The sequence below is a fragment of the Salvelinus fontinalis genome, chromosome 34 (genome assembly GCF_029448725.1).
Source record: "Salvelinus fontinalis isolate EN_2023a chromosome 34, ASM2944872v1, whole genome shotgun sequence".
Taxonomy (NCBI): domain Eukaryota; kingdom Metazoa; phylum Chordata; class Actinopteri; order Salmoniformes; family Salmonidae; genus Salvelinus; species Salvelinus fontinalis.
The window spans coordinates 33,003,341-33,023,558 of NC_074698.1; the positions used below are offsets into that span (position 1 = coordinate 33,003,341).

At 42.5% G+C, this 20,218-nt stretch overlaps 1 protein-coding gene across 5 annotated transcripts; it reads left to right on the top strand.

Annotated features, from left to right (window-relative positions):
• The first annotated feature begins 958 nt into the window (after positions 1 to 958).
• Positions 959 to 20,110, top strand: LOC129833740 (somatostatin receptor type 2-like). 5 transcript variants are annotated; one of them, XM_055898534.1, is made up of 4 exons: positions 959 to 1,043; positions 1,251 to 1,811; positions 11,027 to 11,801; positions 14,221 to 20,110. In XM_055898534.1, exons 3-4 carry the CDS (start codon positions 11,091 to 11,093, stop codon positions 14,629 to 14,631), a joined length of 1,122 nt encoding a protein of 373 aa, XP_055754509.1. In that variant the 5' UTR covers positions 959 to 1,043; positions 1,251 to 1,811; positions 11,027 to 11,090; the 3' UTR covers positions 14,632 to 20,110. The 5 variants fall into 5 exon arrangements, with proteins under 5 accessions (XP_055754509.1, XP_055754508.1, XP_055754510.1 ...); XM_055898533.1 differs by having other exon boundaries at positions 964 to 1,811; XM_055898535.1 differs by having other exon boundaries at positions 964 to 1,433.
• The last annotated feature ends 108 nt before the right edge of the window (positions 20,111 to 20,218 follow it).

A 20,218-nucleotide genomic window follows, 5' to 3' on the forward strand; every position in this document is an offset into this window, starting at 1 on the left:
TTATGCGAAAACAACATTGATTCAACCAGTGTGTGTCATTTAAATGGAAGAAAGAATGGTTGGGATTTCAAGGACAACAGCAATTTAGAAGTCTGTGGTTATCTAATGTGAATGGTGAGGAGAGAAGAGGCAGGTCTTGGTTTGACATACACAGCCATGGCCTATCTTTTATCTGCAGTGTCACAGATACAAACCCCCGGAATGTCCGCTTACTGGCTTACACTCTGTAGGATGGCAAGGATAATGTCCAAAGAGTGCCAGCAGCACGAATTACGCAAGTAAGAACTCTACAGACAGCTATATTGATCCTCTAATACAGGACTAGTAAAGGCCCAGTGCACTACTTTTGTGAGAGAAAAAAAATATTATAAAATATATATTTATATATTCAGATTTTTCAGGCGTCCCGCAGCAACCCTACTTCCCGCGGGTATGTGAATAGGGTGCTATTTAGGACCCACTTGACTCTTCCCCCTGATCGAAAAAATATTAGAGGAAAGGACATGGTAGTTGAATCTGTTACACAATAGTTCTTGTTCCACACAGTTTAATACCAGGCTTCAAATACTATTACAAATATTTTTAACACTTACCTTTATTTTTTATTTGCCTGCCAAGAGTTGTGAATTTTCGGGGGACTTTCTATTGGTTCCATTGTGTCAGGCAAGCTTAATCAGGCCCTAGAGTATTTAAATGATTTGGAATAGTATTTGAAACCCAGGTCTGGACAATAATCTATGCTCCTGGGACTGCTGCAGCTCAGCATGAAGGCAGCAGAACAGTGTTTGCCGTTATTTTTATGCCAAAGATAACAGTTGTCTGTCTGCTGCATGTTGTTGTCTTTCTTTGCGTTTGGAAGCTGTCGATGATCAGAAGGGTTAACGCAACTGTGTGAATAACTTGGTTCTCGTCCACTCAAAGCTATGTGTGACGCTGGTATGGTGTCTCATGTCCCCTCCTCTACCTCACTGGTTGGCTACTTTCACAATCCGGGTCGAATGAACAGTATGTTTGACATAGGCTGCACATCAAAAATACAAGAGGTATCTGGCATAATTTAGCTCTAATAATTATGTTAACATAACGACTATCATTTTCAATACATTTGGTTAATATATTTACTTGATGATCTCTAGGCCTATAATCAATAAATCCTGACATTTCCAATAATTATTTTGAATCTCACAACTCAAATGAAGACCGGAGGTAAACAAGGCTTCAGCACACTAACCACCTTCATCTTTTCGTAGTGTGCTGCCTCAGTCCGAACGTAATAACCTGGTGACAACGAGGTTACTGCATGGGAGGAAACGGAGAAGGAACGGGGAAATAACGGACCAGTAACTCCATCTGTGCGTTGGGCTGGAGAACATTAGCAAGCAGCAGCAACAGCCCTGTACGAGGTCTCTACCCGGTGTCTGTCATTACAAGCTGTGAGTAGCTAATACAAGCTGCGCGCGCTCCGCATCTCCGCTCTATCCGGCCCTTTTCACTCAAGGCATTCTCTGTGCGCACGTTACCATGTAGCCAGACGCACAGAGTCGTTCCGCATACATCTATTTGTTTTCTTGCGTAGACACATTTTCAACGATCTCGATCTTTTTTACAATTTATTTCAGCATGATGGCAAATGATCAAAGGTTGGTTATTTTGAAAGGTGAATTCAAATGGCAGAGAGCTGTCAAACCTCGTTTCGGCTGAACGTGTTGGAGAGGTGTTTGAGAAGCTTTCATAGTGGGAAATGAAGACCCATTGAACTCAGATAAACGGAATAAAGTTTAACATTGGATTATATTTAATCGATTTTAAAGGTAAGGAAAATATAGAAATGTGTCATTATCAAAATGCAATGTTATATCGGGTCTTAAAATTTAAGTGTATGAAAAAATTATTTAGTCTATAATTCTTATTCAGTCATCATGGTAAAGAAACACAATGGAAATCATGTGTGTTAATGTTATTGAAATATTGATTAAATATTTAATCTTCAAATCATACTATCGCTTTACTCTACTTACTTTTTTCAAATGTATTGTCACATTCATAGACTGAGTGAATTATGACACTATTTTATCAGATGGCTATCATTGGATTAACTCTTTCATGTTGCGCATATTTAAATGTTGATGGTTCCAATCCCTGACCACTCTCTGTGATCACATCTGAAACGTGGATTTGAATGTTCTGATCATCGGCTCAACAGGGTCAGTTGCTGCAAGAACAAACAGATGAGTAGCTCCTTATCGTCTATTCCAGATTTCCCACACAGCCCTTTAAATCACTGCGCTAAAGGTTTGTGACAGAGTCACAGTGTGCCCGAAAAGACAGAGCGGAGTAAGCTGGCAGAACAAGATGGCAAGCTATCAGGTGCATCGTGACAGTGCTCTACAGTACGTTAAGTTAGAATACGACATAAGGGGCGACAGGTAGCCTAGTGGTTAGAGGTTTAGGCCAGTAACTGAAAGGTTGCTAGATCAAATCCCCTGGGGCTGACAAAGTAAAAATATGTCGTTCTGCCCATAAACAAGGCAGTTAACCCACTGACCGTCAATGTAAATAAGGATTTGTTCTTAGCTGACTTGCCTAGTTAAATAAATAAATAATAAAATGTAAAGATCCAGTGCTTCAAAAGACAGAGCAGAGTAAACTGGCAGAACAAGGTAGCAATCTACCAGGTGCCTGAACAGCAGTCATGTGGTCTAAACCAAAACAATGTAAAGCATTGACCCAGCCGGTGAAGAGGAACTGGCAGACAACCTATCAGGTGCCTGAACAGAGATCTATTATATTCTAAACCAAAGTAAAGCATTGTGTTGCGATTTCGTTCTGAAGGTAGGTAAGGAGTCAAGCGCAGGAGAGCAGAGATGTCAATGTAGCGTTTTTTAATAGCCAAGTCCAAAAACGGTACAGGTACAATCACACACAAAAAAACGCCCAAGACAATGGGAACTCACAGTTACACACGGAAGGAGAAAAAACCAACGCTCCTTACTATAATAAACACACGTGAATAAACTGAGGAAAGCCTCCACAATCAACATGAAAAGAATCCCGCACAAACCTAGGCGGGAAAACAGGGGTAAATATACACACAGGAATGAAAGAAAATGAAAACCAGGTGTGAATGAACCAAAGACAAAACAAACGGAAAAATAAAAATGGATCGGTGATGGCTTGTAGGCCGGCGACGCCGACCGCCGAGCACCGCCCGAACAAGGAGAAGAACCATCTTCGGTGGAAGTCGTGACACATTGACCCAGCCAGTGAAGAGAAAGGGGTGTAAACTTGCAGACAATCTATCAGGTGCCTGAACAGAGATCTATTATACTATATTCTAAACCAAAGCAATATAAAGTATTGAGCCTGAAGAGATACAGGAGTAATGTGTCGGAAACAAGATTTCAATCTATCAAGTGCAGGATCAGCCCACAGGTTGTCTATTCTATTTGATTCTAAATCAATACACTGTAAAGCATTTAGACAGCCTTGGTTTATGCCAGCTGTCCCAGAACGTCTTGGAGCAAGAGCCTATCTCCTGCTTCTGTAGCGTGAGGCAGCTTGAGTAACCCCCTGGACAGGACGCTAGTCTATGGCAGGGCCTTACCCGATATCTCATACCTCCTTATCTCCTTAATGCGGAGTACCAAGCAGAGACGTATCAGGTCCCATTTTTACAGTCCTTGGCAGTGTGTGAATTACAGGGGGGGGGGGGGGGGGGGGGGGGGGGCTCTGCCCCCTTGAATGAGACATGAGCTCCCCTGAATACAACAAGGGTCAAACTTTGGGGGGGACTTTAATTTATGGGTCCAGTCCACTAGCAAACTATCAACATTGTTTCAGCTGGGCCCTCACAGTTTTCCACGCTAATGAACTCTGGACAGACACAGACAGCTGTATTTTCATCCTGTATTTCAGCCTCTTTTTCTATCAGGTGCCAATCAGCCCACATGTTGTCTATTCTATTGAGGCAGGGCCTGAAAAGACAGAGGGAAGTAATCTGGTAGAACAATGAGTCAGGTTCCTAAACAACCCACAGGAGGACTTCTAGTCTATTCTTCTCTATATTCTATTCTATTCAATTCTATTTAATTTGATTCTATTTAATTATATATTTCAATTCTACCACTAGGCTTAGATCCAGACTACTGAGACTGAACCACTTGTTGACGAATTGCTCAATGTTGCATTCAATACATACTGTACAGTGCATCTATTCATAGTACAGTAGCCAACGTCAACCCACCAACCTCATTTCAACAAGTCCAAATTGTACATCTAAGCATGGAGCAAACATGTTGCATCATGCATCTGAAATGGCACCCTATTTCCTATGGGTCCTGGTCAAAAGTGGTGCACTATGTAGGTAATAGGGTCCCATTCGGGATGCAGGATATGATTAGGTAATTACAGTGAGTGCACAAAACATTAGGAACACCGTGCTAATATTGAGTTGCACCCCCCTTTGCCCTCAGAACAGCCTCAATTCGGTGGGGCATGGACTCTAGAAGGTGTTGAAAACATTCCACAGGGACGCTGGCCCATGTTGACTCCAATGCTTCCCACAGTTGTGTCAGTTGAGTGTGAAAAAACAAGCAGTATTGCAGTTCTTGACACAGGCTTAAACATCCTTCTTTAACCTGTCCCCTCCCCTTTATCTACACCGATTGAAGTGGATTTAACAAGTGACATCAATAAGGGATCACAGCTTTTACCTGGCTTCACCTGGTCAATCTATATCATGGAAAGAGCAGCTGTTCCTAATGTTTTGTACAAATCAAATCAAATGTTTATTTGTCACATACACATATCTAGCAGATATGATGCTGTAGGTATAATGCTGTAGGTATAGTGCTGTAGGTATAATGCTGTAGGTATAGTGCTGTAGGTATAATGCTGTAGGTATAGTGCTGTAGGTATAATGCTGTAGGTATAGTGCTGTAGGTATAATGCTGTAGGTATAGTGCTGTAGGTATAGTGCTGTAGGTATAATGCTGTAGTTATAGTGCTGTAGGTATAATGCTGTAGGTATAATGCTGTAGGTATAATGCTGTAGGTATAATGCTGTAGGTATAGTGCTGTAGGTATAATGCTGTAGTTATAGTGCTGTAGGTATAATGCTGTAGGTATAGTGCTGTAGGTATAATGCTGTAGGTATAATGCTGTAGGTATAATGCTGTAGGTATAATGCTGTAGGTATAATGCTGTAGGTATAGTGCTGTAGGTATAATGCTGTAGTTATAGTGCTGTAGGTATAATGCTGTAGGTATAGTGCTGTAGGTATAATGCTGTAGGTATAATGCTGTAGGTATAGTGCTGTAGGTATAATGCTGTAGGTATAATGCTGTAGGTATAATGCTGTAGGTATAATGCTGTAGGTATAATGCTGTAGGTATAATGCTGTAGGTATAATGCTGTAGGTATAATGCTGTAGGTATAATGCTGTAGGTATAATGCTGTAGGTTTAATGCCGGGAGCCGCTTGTGGATTTGACAGCTCTAATGCAATTCCACCTCTGATACTGCCAAACAACCGCTATGTGGATGTCAGCTAGCGTGGACCTGATAGAATGTAGCCCACGGGCTGCGCCCCAAATGCCACTCTATGGGCAGTGGACACCCTATGGGCAGTGGACACCCTATGGGCAGTGGACACCCTATGGGCCCTGGTCAAAGTAGTGCAGCACAAAGGGAGGGAATAGGGTTCTATTTGGGACGAACACATGGACACGTGGCCCAGGCAATGTCATCATCTGTTTTACTGTTTTGTTTCCAACATCCCACAGACCCCTCCCTCGTATCTGGTGTTGCTTATTTAGCACAACAATACCCATATCTCAGACACCGCCGAGGCAGCTTTCACTGTGCAGGAGGTGCAATGACAAATAGTCCTAATGAAAGACGTTATGATGTTGATATTATCTCAGGTTGGCAGGGGGCATCCCTCCCACGGCGTGCTGACACCGAACTGCACTCTAATTTGACTCTGTCACGGCTCACTGATTGTGGTGTCGCAGTCCGTCCTTTCTTTCAATTACATAGGGGGGAAGCATTTACATACTCATTTGCATTCATTCCCACCCCCTAATAAATACACGTTTTCTATAACAGTGGAGAGGAGTAACCTTTGGGTTGTTATTTACTGAGGGAAGAATATAGTCTAGTATCAAGAGAAGGACAAGCAGTTCTCAGGAAGGGGGCTGTGACTGGGGAGTTGAATGAATGATTTCCCTATGGCATGTATGTGTGTGTGTGTGTGTGTGTGTGTGTGTGTGTGTGTGTGTGTGTGTGTGAGTGTGTGTGTGTGTGTGTGTGTGTGTGTGTGTGTGTGTGTGTGTGTGAGTGCATATGTACGTGTCTGTGTGTCTGTGTCCATGTATATGTGCATACGTGTGTGTGTGCCAATGACTGGAATGAACTGCAAAAATCTCTGAAGCTGGAGACTCTTATCTCCCTCACTAGCTTTAAGCACCAGCTGTCAGAGCAGCTCACATATAACTGCACATAGCTCATCTGTAAATAGCCCATCCAATCTACCTCATCCCCATACTGTATTTATTTATCTTGCTCCTTTGCTCCCCAGTATCTCTACTTGCACATTCATCTTCTGCACACCCTACCATTCCAGTGTTTAATTACTATATTGTAATTACTTCGCCACTATGGTCTATTTATTGCCTTACCTCTCGTAACCTACCTAATTTGCACATGCTGTATATAGATTTTTCTACTGTAATATTGACTGTATGTTTGTTTTACTCCATGTGTAACTCTGTGTTGTTGTATGTGTTGAACTGCTTTGCTTTATCTTGGCCAGGTCGCAGTTGCAAATGAGACTAGCTTACCTGGTTAAAGAAAGGTGAAATAAAAAAATAAAAAAAAGATGTGTGTGTGTGTGTGTGTGTGTGTGTGTGTGTGTGTGTGTGTGTGTGTGTGTGTGTGTGTGTGTGTGTGTGTGTGTGTGTGTGTGTGTGTGTGTGTGTGTGTGTGTGTGTGTGTGTGTTGCAGTGTGCTAGTCTAGCGGACATGACAACATAAACTAGCTGGAAACCTGTACTCAGACTCAGAACTGAAGCTGTTCCATTTTGTATTTGAAATGAGTGGGAATTCCCAGGGGAGATCTCCATACACACACCAGGGCCCTACTGTTTCCATTTGGTATTTAAAAGGAGAGGGAATTCCCAGGGGAGCTCTCCATACACACACCAGGGCCCTACTGTTTCCATTTGGTATTTAAAAGGAGAGGGAATTCCCAGGGGAGCTCTCCATACACACACCAGGGCCCTACTGTTGCAGCTTTTAATCTGCTGTGTGATTACATTTGATAAGGGCCTTTAAGGCTGAATGGTTAAAGAAGTACCCAACATGCTGTGAAACCAATGACTGAGTGCATAAACAGCTGGGCCCTCCTACAGAGGTGTCATGACTCATGTCCCTCACTAATGCTTTTGTGTGGGCAGTGATGGCCCAATTCAATATATTTCAACGCATTCTCTGTGAAACAATGAATTGTACAGTGCCTTTGGAAAGGATTCAAACCCCTTGACTTTTATTGTGTTACAAAGTGGGATTCAAGTGGATTAAATTGTCATTTTTTGTCAATGATCTACACAAGATACTCTGTAATGTCAAAATGGAAGAACAATTCCAACATTTGTAAAAAAAAAAAAATATATGTATATACACAGTATATAAAAATTAATACAGTAATATATATATTGATTAGATAAGCATTAAACCACCTGAGTCAATACATGTTACAATTACCTCTGGAAGCAATTACAGCTGTGAGTCTTTCTGGGTAAGTCTCTAAGAGCTTTGCACACCTGGATTGTTCAACATTTGCACATTATTATTTTTTAAATTCTTCAAGTTCTGTGAAGTTGGTAGTTGATCCTTGCTAGACAGCCATTTCCAAGTCTTGCCATAGATTTTCAAGCCAATTTAAGTCAAAACTGTAACTAGACCACTCAGGAACATTCAATGTCATCTTGATAGGCAACGGCAGTGTATATTTGGCCTATAGGTTTTCCACTAGAATTTTGCCTGTGCTTAGCTCTATTCTGTTTAATTTTATCCTAAAAAAACTCCCTAGTCCTTGCCGATGACAAGCATACCCACTACATGATGCAGCGACCACCATGCTTGAAAATATGAAGTGATACTCAGTGATGTGTTATGTTGGTAACTACAATGTTGTTGATCCATCCTCAGTTTTCTCCTATCACAGCCATTAAACTCTAAAACTGTTTTAAAGTCACGATTGGCCTCATGGTGAAATCCCTGAGCGGTTTTCTTCCTCTCTGGCAACTGAGTTAGGATGGACACCTGTATCTTTGTAGTGACTGGGTGTATTGATACACCCTCCAAAGTGTAATTAATAACTTCACCATGCTCAAAGGGATATTCAATGTCTGCTTTTTTTTCTTTCACCCATCTACCAATAGGTGCCCTTCTTTGTGAGTCATTGGAAAACTTCCCTTGGCTTTATGGTTGAATCTGTGTTTGAAATTCACTGCTCGACTGAGGGACCTTACAGATGATTGTATGTGTGGAGTACAAGGATGAGGCAGTGATTTAAAAAATAATGTTAAACACTGTTATTGCACACATAGTGAGTCCATGCAACATATTATGTGACTTGTTAAACAAATGTTTACTCCTGAACTTATTTAGGCTTGCCATAACAAACGGGTTGAATACTTATTGACTCTAGACATTTGAGCTTTCTTTTGTAAAAAAAAAACTACATTTAATCAATTTTATATTCAGGCTGTAACACAACAAAATGTGTAAAAAGTCAAAGGGTTTGAATACTTTCTGAAGACTCTGTATATTTGATCCCAAATGGGATCCAAATCAGGGGACATGTGCCCTCAGTTAATGGGCTTTAATGGAGCATGATGCCTATGCATTCGTGGACAGGATAAAGGTCTATCCCCATCGATTTTCAAAGATCATGGGGCTTATCCAGTACTGATTACCACAGGCTGACTGTAGAGAGAGGCTGCAGCTGAACCAGCCAACCAAGAGTCTCTCTCTCAGCAGACACATCCAGGGACAGGGTCCTCATTTATAATCTTATGTACATTTCACACTCAATTTCTGCGTATGCCATTTCTGAAAAGTCTGTGCACTTACAATAATATTGAGATTTATAAACGTTACATGTTTCCCGTTAGATATCAGGCCTGTCATAAAACTGTGTGCGCCTGAACGAGCATTAAAACTCTGCCTGGAAGACGCCTCCATTCACCTTTTATAGTGACAATAACGTCCTTTATTTCCTGTATCATGTGGAACTATTGCCATTTGGCCACTGAATGCAAACGACAAATTGGTGTTCAATATTTAGTTTATTGGGTTTATGCTGTATGTCCAGCCTTGGTATAGGCTCTGAGATTAAATAGGTAATGATGTTGCACTCCTATTGCACATCAATACTGTAGCCTACCCATACCGTCAACGATTATTTATGTATGCAGGGCTTACAAATGAGGCCCCAGGAACCAATGGTCTGAAGTGTGATTGCAACACAGGTTACACAGTGGTTACCAAGTTACATAAGGACATTAGTAAATATATACCCAATGCATTGGAGGTAGGGGAGAGCAAGCTGCCCTGTGTGCCAGACCTGGGTTCACATAGTATGTGTTCTTGGAGTGTTTGATTGGGTCTGTCTGGAGTGCCAGAGGGGTGGGGTTTACAGTTCTGGGACTATTTCATTGGTTCCATTATGCCAGGCAAGCTCAATCAAGCCCAGGTAAAGTATTTGAAATAATTTGAAATAGTATTTAATCCAGGTCTGCCTGTGTGGTTTCAAAAGCCATCCCATCTCTTCCTGGTTTGAGACAGGTTATTTTTACAGTCGTCTGTGATGAGCATAGTTTTATTGCAACAGCACAAGCGTGGCTGCACTCATTAAAATCCTAATCAATGAAGTCAACAGCATGTGCCATCGTCAGAGCTGAGGGGGGCAGAATTACCTGCATTGTCTGGAAAAGATAATCACTTTTAGTTATGCTACAGTCTACACGGAAGCATTTGTAGACAGTCATAATAGTCTTCATATTGTTATAGTCAGTGGTGTAAAGTACTCAAGTAAAACTACTTTAAAGTACTACTTAAGTAGTTCTATTGGTATCTGTACTTGACTATTTATATTTTTGACTACTTTTACTTAACTACATTCCTAAAGAAAATAATGTACTTTTTACTCCATGAAACCCAAAGGTACTCATTACATTTTGAATGCTTACGAGGACAGAAAAATGCACACACTTATCAAGAGAACATCCCTGGTCATCCCTACTGCCCCTGATCTGGCAGACTCACTAAACACACATGCTTTGTTTGTAAATTATGTCTGTGTTGGAATGTGACCCTGGTTATCCAGAAAAAAATGAAAATTATGCCTGTTTAATAATATAAGGAATTTGAAATTACTTATACTTTTAAGTGTATTTGAGCAATTGCATTTACTCTTCATACGTAAGTATATTTATAACCAAATACATTTAGACTTTTACTCAACTAGTAATTTACTGGGTGACTTTCACTTTTACTAGAGTCATTTTCTATTAAGGTATCTTTACTTTTACTCAAGTATGACAATTGGGTACCTTTCCCACCACTAGTTACTGCTAATATAATAAAATAATATTATCAAACGTGTTTAAACCCAGCTTGGACAAAAAGGGTTCTAAACAGAGGGACTTGGAAATCCAAAACAATTTACCCCAAGTTACCTCAATTTAGAAAAACAAGAACTGCAATGATCTTTGAGGTTCATTAGGGACAAAAGAATGTAAGATTATTTGTAATGAAAATCTGAGGGGGGAGGGGAACAGAGAGTATATGTACGTTTATATTTCGTAACTGTCTGCTGTTATATTTTAATAGGGAGGCTTTTCAAAAATGTCTGTTCCCTAGAGAGTGAGAATGAGAGACAGAGACCGAGAGAGAGCGAGAGGCCACATTGATTCTGAGAGGCACCACATTGATTCTGTTATTTTATTCCATCCATGCAGGTGGGATGTCATAGTCAGAGTTCCTTGGATATCTGAGAGACATTGAGGAACCACCAGAGCCACCATGGACTCCTGGGTGTTCCCCTCCACGCTCCCCAACATAACCGAAGAACCCCTGATGTACGACAGCTTTATTCTGGGCAACGAGTCAACGGAACCCAATGGTACCTATATGGGCGACAACACGTTCAACCAGACCAGCACCATGGTCATCACCTTCCTCTACTTCCTGGTGTGTGGTATCGGTCTCTGTGGCAACGCCCTTGTGATCTACGTCATCCTGCGCTACGCCAAGATGAAGACGGTCACGAATATTTACATCATGAATTTGGCAGTCGCAGATGTTCTGTTCATGTTGGGGTTACCGTTCATCGCCATTCAGCTGGCGCTGGTCCACTGGCCGTTCGGTGCGGTGCTGTGCCGCGTGGTCATGACCGTGGACTCACTCAACCAGTTCACCTCCATCTTCTGCCTTATGGTCATGAGCATCGACCGCTACCTGGCCGTGGTGCACCCCATCCGGTCCACCAAGTGGCGCAAGCCACGTATGGCCAAGACCATCAACCTGGCGGTGTGGGGGGTGTCACTCCTGGTCAACCTGCCTATCATAATCTACAGCGGTTTAATCACCAAGCACAACAGTTGCTTCTGTACCATCGTGTGGCCGGAGCCTGAGGAGGCCTACTACACCGCCTTCATGTTCTACACCTTCGTCCTGGGTTTCTTCCTCCCGCTCATGGTCATCTGCCTGTGTTACCTTCTCATCATCATTAAGGTCAGTCTCATGGTCACCTGCCTGTGTTACCTTCTCATCATCATTAAGGTCAGTCTCATGGTCACCTGCCTGTGTTACCTCACCATCATTATTAAGGTCAGTCTCATGGTCACCTGCCTGTGTTACCTCACCATCATCATTAAGGTCAGTCTCATGGTCACCTGCCTGTGTTACCGCACCATCATCATTAAGGTCAGTCTCATGGTCACCTGCCTGTGTTACCTTCTCATCATCATTAAGGTCAGTCTCATGGTCACCTGCCTGTGTTACCTTCTCATCATCATTAAGGTCAGTCTCATGGTCACCTGCCTGTGTTACCTTCTCATCATCATTAAGGTCAGTCTCATGGTCACCTGCCTGTGTTACCTTCTCATCAACATTAAGGTCAGTCTCATGGTCACCTGCCTGTGTTACCTTCTCATCATCATTAAGGTCAGTCTCATGGTCACCTGCCTGTGTTACCTCACCATCATCATTAAGGTCAGTCTCATGGTCACCTGCCCGTGTTACCTTCTCATCATCATTAAGGTCAGTCTCATGGTCACCTGCCTGTGTTACCTTCTCATCATCATTAAGGTCAGTCTCATGGTCACCTGCCTGTGTTACCTCACCATCATCATTAAGGTCAGTCTCATGGTCACCTGCCTGTGTTACCTTCTCATCATCATTAAGGTCAGTCTCATGGTCACCTGCCTGTGTTACCTCACTATCATCATTAAGGTCAGTCTCATGGTCACCTGCCTGTGTTACCTCACCATCATCATTAAGGTCAGTCTCATGGTCACCTGCCTGTGTTACCTTCTCATCATCATTAAGGTCAGTCTCATGGTCACCTGCCTGTGTTACCTTCTCATCAACATTAAGGTCAGTCTCATGGTCACCTGCCTGTGTTACCTTCTCATCATCATTAAGGTCAGTCTCATGGTCACCTGCCTGTGTTACCTTCTCATCATCATTAAGGTCAGTCTCATGGTCACCTGCCTGTGTTACCTTCTCATCATCAATAAGGTCAGTCTCATGGTCACCTGCCTGTGTTACCGCACCATCATCATTAAGGTCAGTCTCATGGTCATCTGCCTGTGTTACCTTCTCATCATCATTAAGGTCAGTCTCATGGTCACCTGCCTGTGTTACCTTCTCATCATCATTAAGGTCAGTCTCATGGTCACCTGCCTGTGTTACCGCACCATCATCATTAAGGTCAGTCTCATGGTCACCTGCCTGTGTTACCTCACCATCATCATTAAGGTCAGTCTCATGGTCACCTGCCTGTGTTACCTCACCATCATCATTAAGGTCAGTCTCATGGTCACCTGCCTGTGTTACCTCACCATCATCATTAAGGTCAGTCTCATGGTCACCTGCCTGTGTTACCGCACCATCATCATTAAGGTCAGTCTCATGGTCACCTGCCTGTGTTACCGCACCATCATCATTAAGGTCAGTCTCATGGTCACCTGCCTGTGTTACCTCACCATCATCATTAAGGTCGTACTAGTTTTACATCGTTCTGCCACCACTACGGTGTCCATATTAGGACATCCTCAGTGTCACCTGCTGAGACCAAGGCGGACCTACATAGATGAGACTGACATCTCCATGACTACTGCCGCCTTTCTATACTTCTATTTTCATTTGAACCTGACTAAATTGTTGTGACCTATTGTTTGTTGTGACCTATCGTATGTTGTAATGGTAGCACAGCATGTCTACTTTAATCTATCGTATGTTATAATGGTAGCACCGCGTGTCTACTTTAATCTATCGTGTGTTATAATGGTAGCACAGCATGTCTACTTTAATCTATCGTATGTTATAATGGTAGCACCGCGTGTCTACTTTAATCTATCGTATGTTATAATGGTAGCACAGCATGTCTACTTTAATCTATCGTATGTTATAATGGTAGCACAGCATGTCTACTTTAATCTATCGTATGTTATAATGGTAGCACCGCGTGTCTACTTTAATCTATCGTATGTTGTAATGGTAGCACAGCATGTCTACTTTAATCTATCGTATGTTATAATGGTAGCAGCGCGTGTCTACTTTAATCTATCGTATGTTGTAATGGTAGCACAGCATGTCTACTTTAATCTATCGTATGTTATAATGGTAGCACCGCGTGTCTACTTTAATCTATCGTATGTTATAATGGTAGCACCGCGTGTCTACTTTAATCTATCGTATGTTATAATGGTAGCACAGCATGTCTACTTTAATCTATAATTTTCTTCTTTTGTTTTTGCCTGTTCCTTGAGATGTAGCTATATTTACATATATTTTAAAGTGGGCTATACAGATCAAATCTATAATTATTACTACTATTAAAGGGAAGTCCTCAGGGATCTGTGTCGGGTCTCCTAATATTTATGTTTTTTTAAAGAGTGCTATACAAATACAATCTTTCATTTTTTAGGTGAAGTCGTCAGGGATCCGTGTCGGGTCCACTAAGAGGAAGCGCTCGGAGAGGAAGGTGACCCGCATGGTGTCCATCGTGGTTGCCGTGTTCGTCTTCTGCTGGCTGCCCTTCTATGTCTTCAATGTGACGTCGGTGACAGGAACCATCTCCACCACGCCCTTCCTGAGGAGCACCTTTGCCTTCGTGGTTGTCCTGGGTTACGCCAACTCGTGTGCCAACCCCATCCTTTACGCGTTCCTGTCGGAGAACTTCAAGAAGAGCTTCCAGAACGTTCTGTGTCGGAAGAAGGTGGGCGGCCTGGATGTGATTGAGCGCAGCGACAGCAAGCAGGACAAGTCGCGCATGATGAATGACCCCACGGAGACTCAAAGCACGCTGCTCAATGGAGACCTGCAGACCAGCATTTGATGCTTGTTAATTCTAACGCATCCCATATGTGTGATCTATACAGACATCTTTGATTTCACATCAACTCTCCCTCACCCTCACAAGCTCATCACACACAAACAAATACAAAACACACACACACACACACACACACACACACACACACACACACACACACACACACACACACACACACACACACACACACACACACACACACGTGTTTCTGCAGGTGGAATTGGTCATCCTGACCTGTTATCATGCCCTATGAACAGCTCACATATGGAGAGTGATTGTAGTTTATCTCATGGTGTGATATTTTGTAAGCATTTTCTTCTCCCTGTGGACGAGGTGAAAAAATGCCAAAGGAACTAAGCCCTCATGGTGTCTGCTCCTCAACGGCTGGTATCACGTTCTTTATGTCTCATATCTCTGTTTACCAACTCTCTCTTTACTTTCTCAAAAGACATACAATGACATGACATTGGGTTTTCCTGGTCGTAAAACCCATACATTGTGATATATTCATAAAGGAGAGAATACTAACTGTAGTTGTGACTTTGCTTTCTGGTGTTTGGGTGGAAAGCTGAAGACGTGTACTGAGTGTATTGACGCTAGTAGATAGTGACAGGATCATGTGAGGACCAGAACAGGGTTGTGTTCATTAGGCCCCAAATGGAAGAAAAGGGACTGAAACCGGGAAGTGCTACCTGAACTTGTCTAATAAGAAACATGTGTTTTCCTCTGCAGAGCATTTTGACATGTTGTGTCCTGATAAGTCCTAGACCGTTACCTACGGTTACTGATTGACAGCAGATGAGACTTAACCATGGAGAACAAGGATTCCCTGCACATACGTTTACACTAGCAGGGAGAACCTCCACCTCAATCTGTATCTTTGTCACATTGTCCTGTAGCCGAGATAAATAACAGACTAGGACGTAGGAAGTATGCCAAAGTGAGACTAGGACTATAGCAGACTCACTGTGTGCGTATTGTCTGTTTACAAAGATTGTGTGTCCAAAATGGTGGGCTCTGCAGAATGTGGAATTAGTAACATGCCTCTATTCTTAGATAGAGTATTACTTAACACAACAGTGAGCAGCAGGCCACATCACCTCTGGATCATTACACCAAGGTGTAGTTTGGTTATCTAATGACTTACTACAGAGAGAGGAGGAACAGTAGAGATACTGGAACTACTTTGAAATGACATAAAAACACATGATATCCCAAATGGTTAAGTTGCAAGCACAAGCCCTGCTGAGACCGATGCTGTCCAAATATGGACTCTGTAAAGTCGGTTTAACGTTATGGTTGACCTTAGTGCTTCTTTTTTTAATCTCAGAAAGACACATATTTGCTGTGGACAAATATTCAGCAGTGAGTCATGGACCAACAGCAAAGAGCTGAACAGAGTTACAGAGTTGGAATCACATGACCTAATGATGCCTCTATGAATGCACCCTTACTATGTAGTTGAACAGTTTCTCTCTGTGTGTGTGAGAGAGTGAGTGTGTGTGTGTACACGTGTGTGTGTACTGTACATACAGTGTTTTATTTGATACAGCATTCAGTCCAAGGCCATGATTTGTTAAAGTGTAGAATGAGTAGATATTGTACCCAATATGGATACCAGGTGACCTCACCAGGAAAAACTCAAGGCCCAAATTATTATTCTATCCCAGAGTGTTTCTTGGTTGGGTTATTATTATTATTATAGCCCCGTGTTTCTTGGTCAGGTCACATGAGCAGAAAGGGTGCAGAGTCCTACTATAGAGAGGAATGCTGACATGTTGTTATATTGACGATATTAGCATGGCATCGACCAAGGCTAATCACTAACCAGACTGCTGCTAGACTCTATAGACTCCAACGTGTGCTGTAATTGTCAAGTCAACATTGTTATGTCGTGGTTGAGAATCAATTTATTCATTTTTTGTCTAAGCTGAATAGAACTGTTTGGTAGTTTAGATAGCAAAGACAATGCATTTTTCAATCACTATTGTCCAGTCCGATTTGAAACCATCACGTCACGTTTCACGTCATTCATAAATTGTTGCTCTTGCTTTTATGTTGCTGTTACAGAATAATGTCCAAGAAAGACCAGTCTTTGCTTCAGCAGGTATTGAATAATGTAGTGTTCTTCATTGCTGAAAATTAAGCAGCGCTAACCTGTTTCTCTGTCAAGCAACATTTCTTCAAAGCCCAAAGAACAAATCCACAGTCTGATCAGTTACAGATCAAAATGGCAGTTGTCAAAAACACTGCAGGTCATGCTACAAACACCGATAAATCTCTACCGCATCGTGGATTCATTATTTGAAATAGTTACCCTTAGTTTGGCAGCTGTTTGACCTGCAACTGACCCACATTTTATAGCTGGTCTTCAGGCTTGCCGAGTCATGTCGTGTTTGAAATGCTGAGCTCATCACAGGCTACCCAGGCCTAGGGCAGGACAATCACCCACCTACCCCACACTGTCTGTGAGGTCAGCTCTGGCACGCTGGCATATGGAGCATTACCACTGGGCACACACTGGTTCAATCAATGTTGTTTCCACGTCATTTCAACGTGGAATAGATGTTGAATTGACGTCTGTTCCCAGAGTGCTCTCGCTTTGGGAGGTCAGAGGTCACGCTGAGGCCTCCAGTCTGAGCAATGTGAATTTGAGAAGAGCTAGAAAACATTGTACCCCTGAAGGGGTGCAGCAGTGTTCCTCCTACTACCCATCATCATCATCATCATCACTCCCTTCCCCTACTCCCTAAATCTCACAGGTATAACCTGTGGATGGATCTATGCCTATATAGTAGTGTGTACTATACTGTAGATCTAGCTAGAACAGTCAGTATACAGCCTTCTCGTCATAAAGGGTCACCTGACACAAAGTTCGTCATAGACATGCTGCCCAATTTGCCTTAGTTTGTCCCCTGTTCAGGCTCTGGCGCCACACTCCTATGTGCGTGTGTGTGTGTGTGTGTGTGTGTGTGTCTGTGTTCGTCTGCCATGCATGAGTGCGTGTGTGTTTTGTGGGAATGCTATGTGTGTGTTTTGTGTATCTATACATGTTTCTGTGTGTGTGTGCGCGTGTGTGTGTGACAAAACAAGCCTCCCACCCCTAGGCCTCAGCATCCCATCCTCCATTCTGTCTCCTGAACAAGAGAAGCGTACAGTATGAGTGATTCAACCCTCTCTTAACAGTCCTGAAGACACATGATGACTGTTTCAAATACATCCAACTCAGACATTTCACTGATGAGTTCTGGTAGGTTCTTTTATATATATGACATACATACTGTACATACACACACTGGACAGTTTATTAGGTACACCTCCATGTTCACATGGCTTGCTATATAAAACCAAAAGCCAGGCACAAAGGTATTCAGTTACTGTTTGATTGAATGTTAGAACAGGCAAAACAAGTGACCTAAGCATCTTTGAGCGCGGTATGATCGTTGGTGCCAGGTGCGGCGAATCTGGTATCTCCGAAACATTCGCCCTCCTGGGCTTTTCACACCCGACAGTGTCTAGGGTGTATCGAGAATGGTGCGACAATCAAAACACATCCAGTCAGCGGCCGTCCTGTGGGCCAACACAGCTCGTTGATGACATCTGCAACATTGAATTAGTAATTACAACATTTCATTTTAAAGGATTTATTTGGCTGTGTTTACACAGTCACACAATTAGGATATTTTTCCCCAATAATTTGTCTTTTGACCAATCACATCAAATCTTCTCACATCAAAAGACCAATTAGAGAAAAAAAGATCACAATTGGGGTGACTGTGTAAACACAGCATCAGTAGCCTTGTCCAGATAATGCATGCATTTCTGCCAAACCCCTCTGACACTCAATGTTGTCTTGTCATGCCGTACATGACAAACACAGTCAGAGAAGTTGGCTTAAGCACATAGAGCTCTGTCCACAGCTACATCAACAGGTAGAAAGAACCGTTATATAAACCACCGGAGGTTGGTGGCACCTTAATTGGGGAGAACTGGCATGTGGTAACGACTGGAGCGGAATTAGTGGAACGGTATTAAATACATCAAACACATGGTCTCCAGGTGCCATTGATGCCATTCCATTTGTTCTGTTCCAACCATGATTATGAGCCGCTCTCCCCTCAGCAGCCTCCTATGATATAAACTAATGTATTGGATTGTCTTTACATTTTGAATATCATCACATTTTATTTGGAATTGACAGAGCAGTGGTTCCCAATACTGTTACGTGTGAAGAAGAGCACAGGCTCCATAATCTGGCTTCAACCTCCATTATGAGTGGCCGCTGTATCTCTGCTTCGCGAAAAACTTTTTCATAGCTTTTTTGACTATTTAAAAATCTGACCATGGCTTTTTTTAAACTTTTTTTTTTTACATTTCTCATGCTTATTAGACTTCATTTGAGATTACAGTATTACATGCTGTTGTTCGTTTACAACCTGCAGTGGGTAATATATTAGGACAGCAGCACATTTTCATCCAACCATGGCACCCTGGCTTGGCTACATTGTCTGTAGACCTTACAGAATGGGGACAATGACTACACATCCTACAAGTGCTGACGTAAATTGATATGTTATTAGCTATACAGCTATACAGTTTCAGGCTGTTGTAGGACTGTTGCAAATAGTTAGCCAAAATTGTTATTGTGATATAAAAGGGCAACTCTAGCCTCCATTCACTATCTGTGTCCATTACTACTATTATGCTCAGTAGATAGAAGTTGCCGGCTGCTATGGATGATGGTTGATTATCTTACGTTGACCATACTAGGACATGCTCCCGTCCATACTAGGACATGCTCCCGTCCATACTAGGACATGCTCCCGTCCATACTAGGACATGCTCCCGTCCATACTAGGACATGCTCCCGTCCATACTAGGACATGCTCCCGTCCATACTAGGACATGCTCCCGTCCATACTAGGACATGCTCCCGTCCATACTAGGACATGCTCCCGTCCATACTAGGACATGCTCCCGTCCATACTAGGACATGCTCCCGTCCATACTAGGACATGATCCCGTCCATACTAGGACATGCTCCCGTCCATACTAGGACATGCTCCCGTCCATACTAGGACATGCTCCCGTCCATATTAGGACATGCTCCCGTCCATACTAGGACATGCTCCCGTCCATACTAGGACATGCTCCTGTGCATATTAGGACAGCTTCCTAATAGGACAATGTATCACCTACCCTCAAGCATTACCACCAAGGGAGACAAGATCTGACCCTGTATCAGTGGTTAGGGACAACTTCTACCCACTCCACTCTTCTCAACTAGAGTCTGTTGCTGAATGGTTTCATTTGTTTGCCTCTGTACAAGGAATTAGTGTTGCTCAGGGGCATTCTCTCGCTCTGATTCCATTTTACCATTATGTCTTGTTTTTGTACAAAATATATATTTAGCATTGTTAATATTATTGCTGTTCCTTAGAAATATTGTTCCTTTGTTTGCTCATAAAATATTGCAGTTGCATGTGTGCGTGTGCTTCTTCATGAAACGCTTGATGGCTGATCTCCTTACCACATTGTCATTCATAATGATGTACACAGTAAGCCTAAAGTCATGACTTTAATAAGTGTA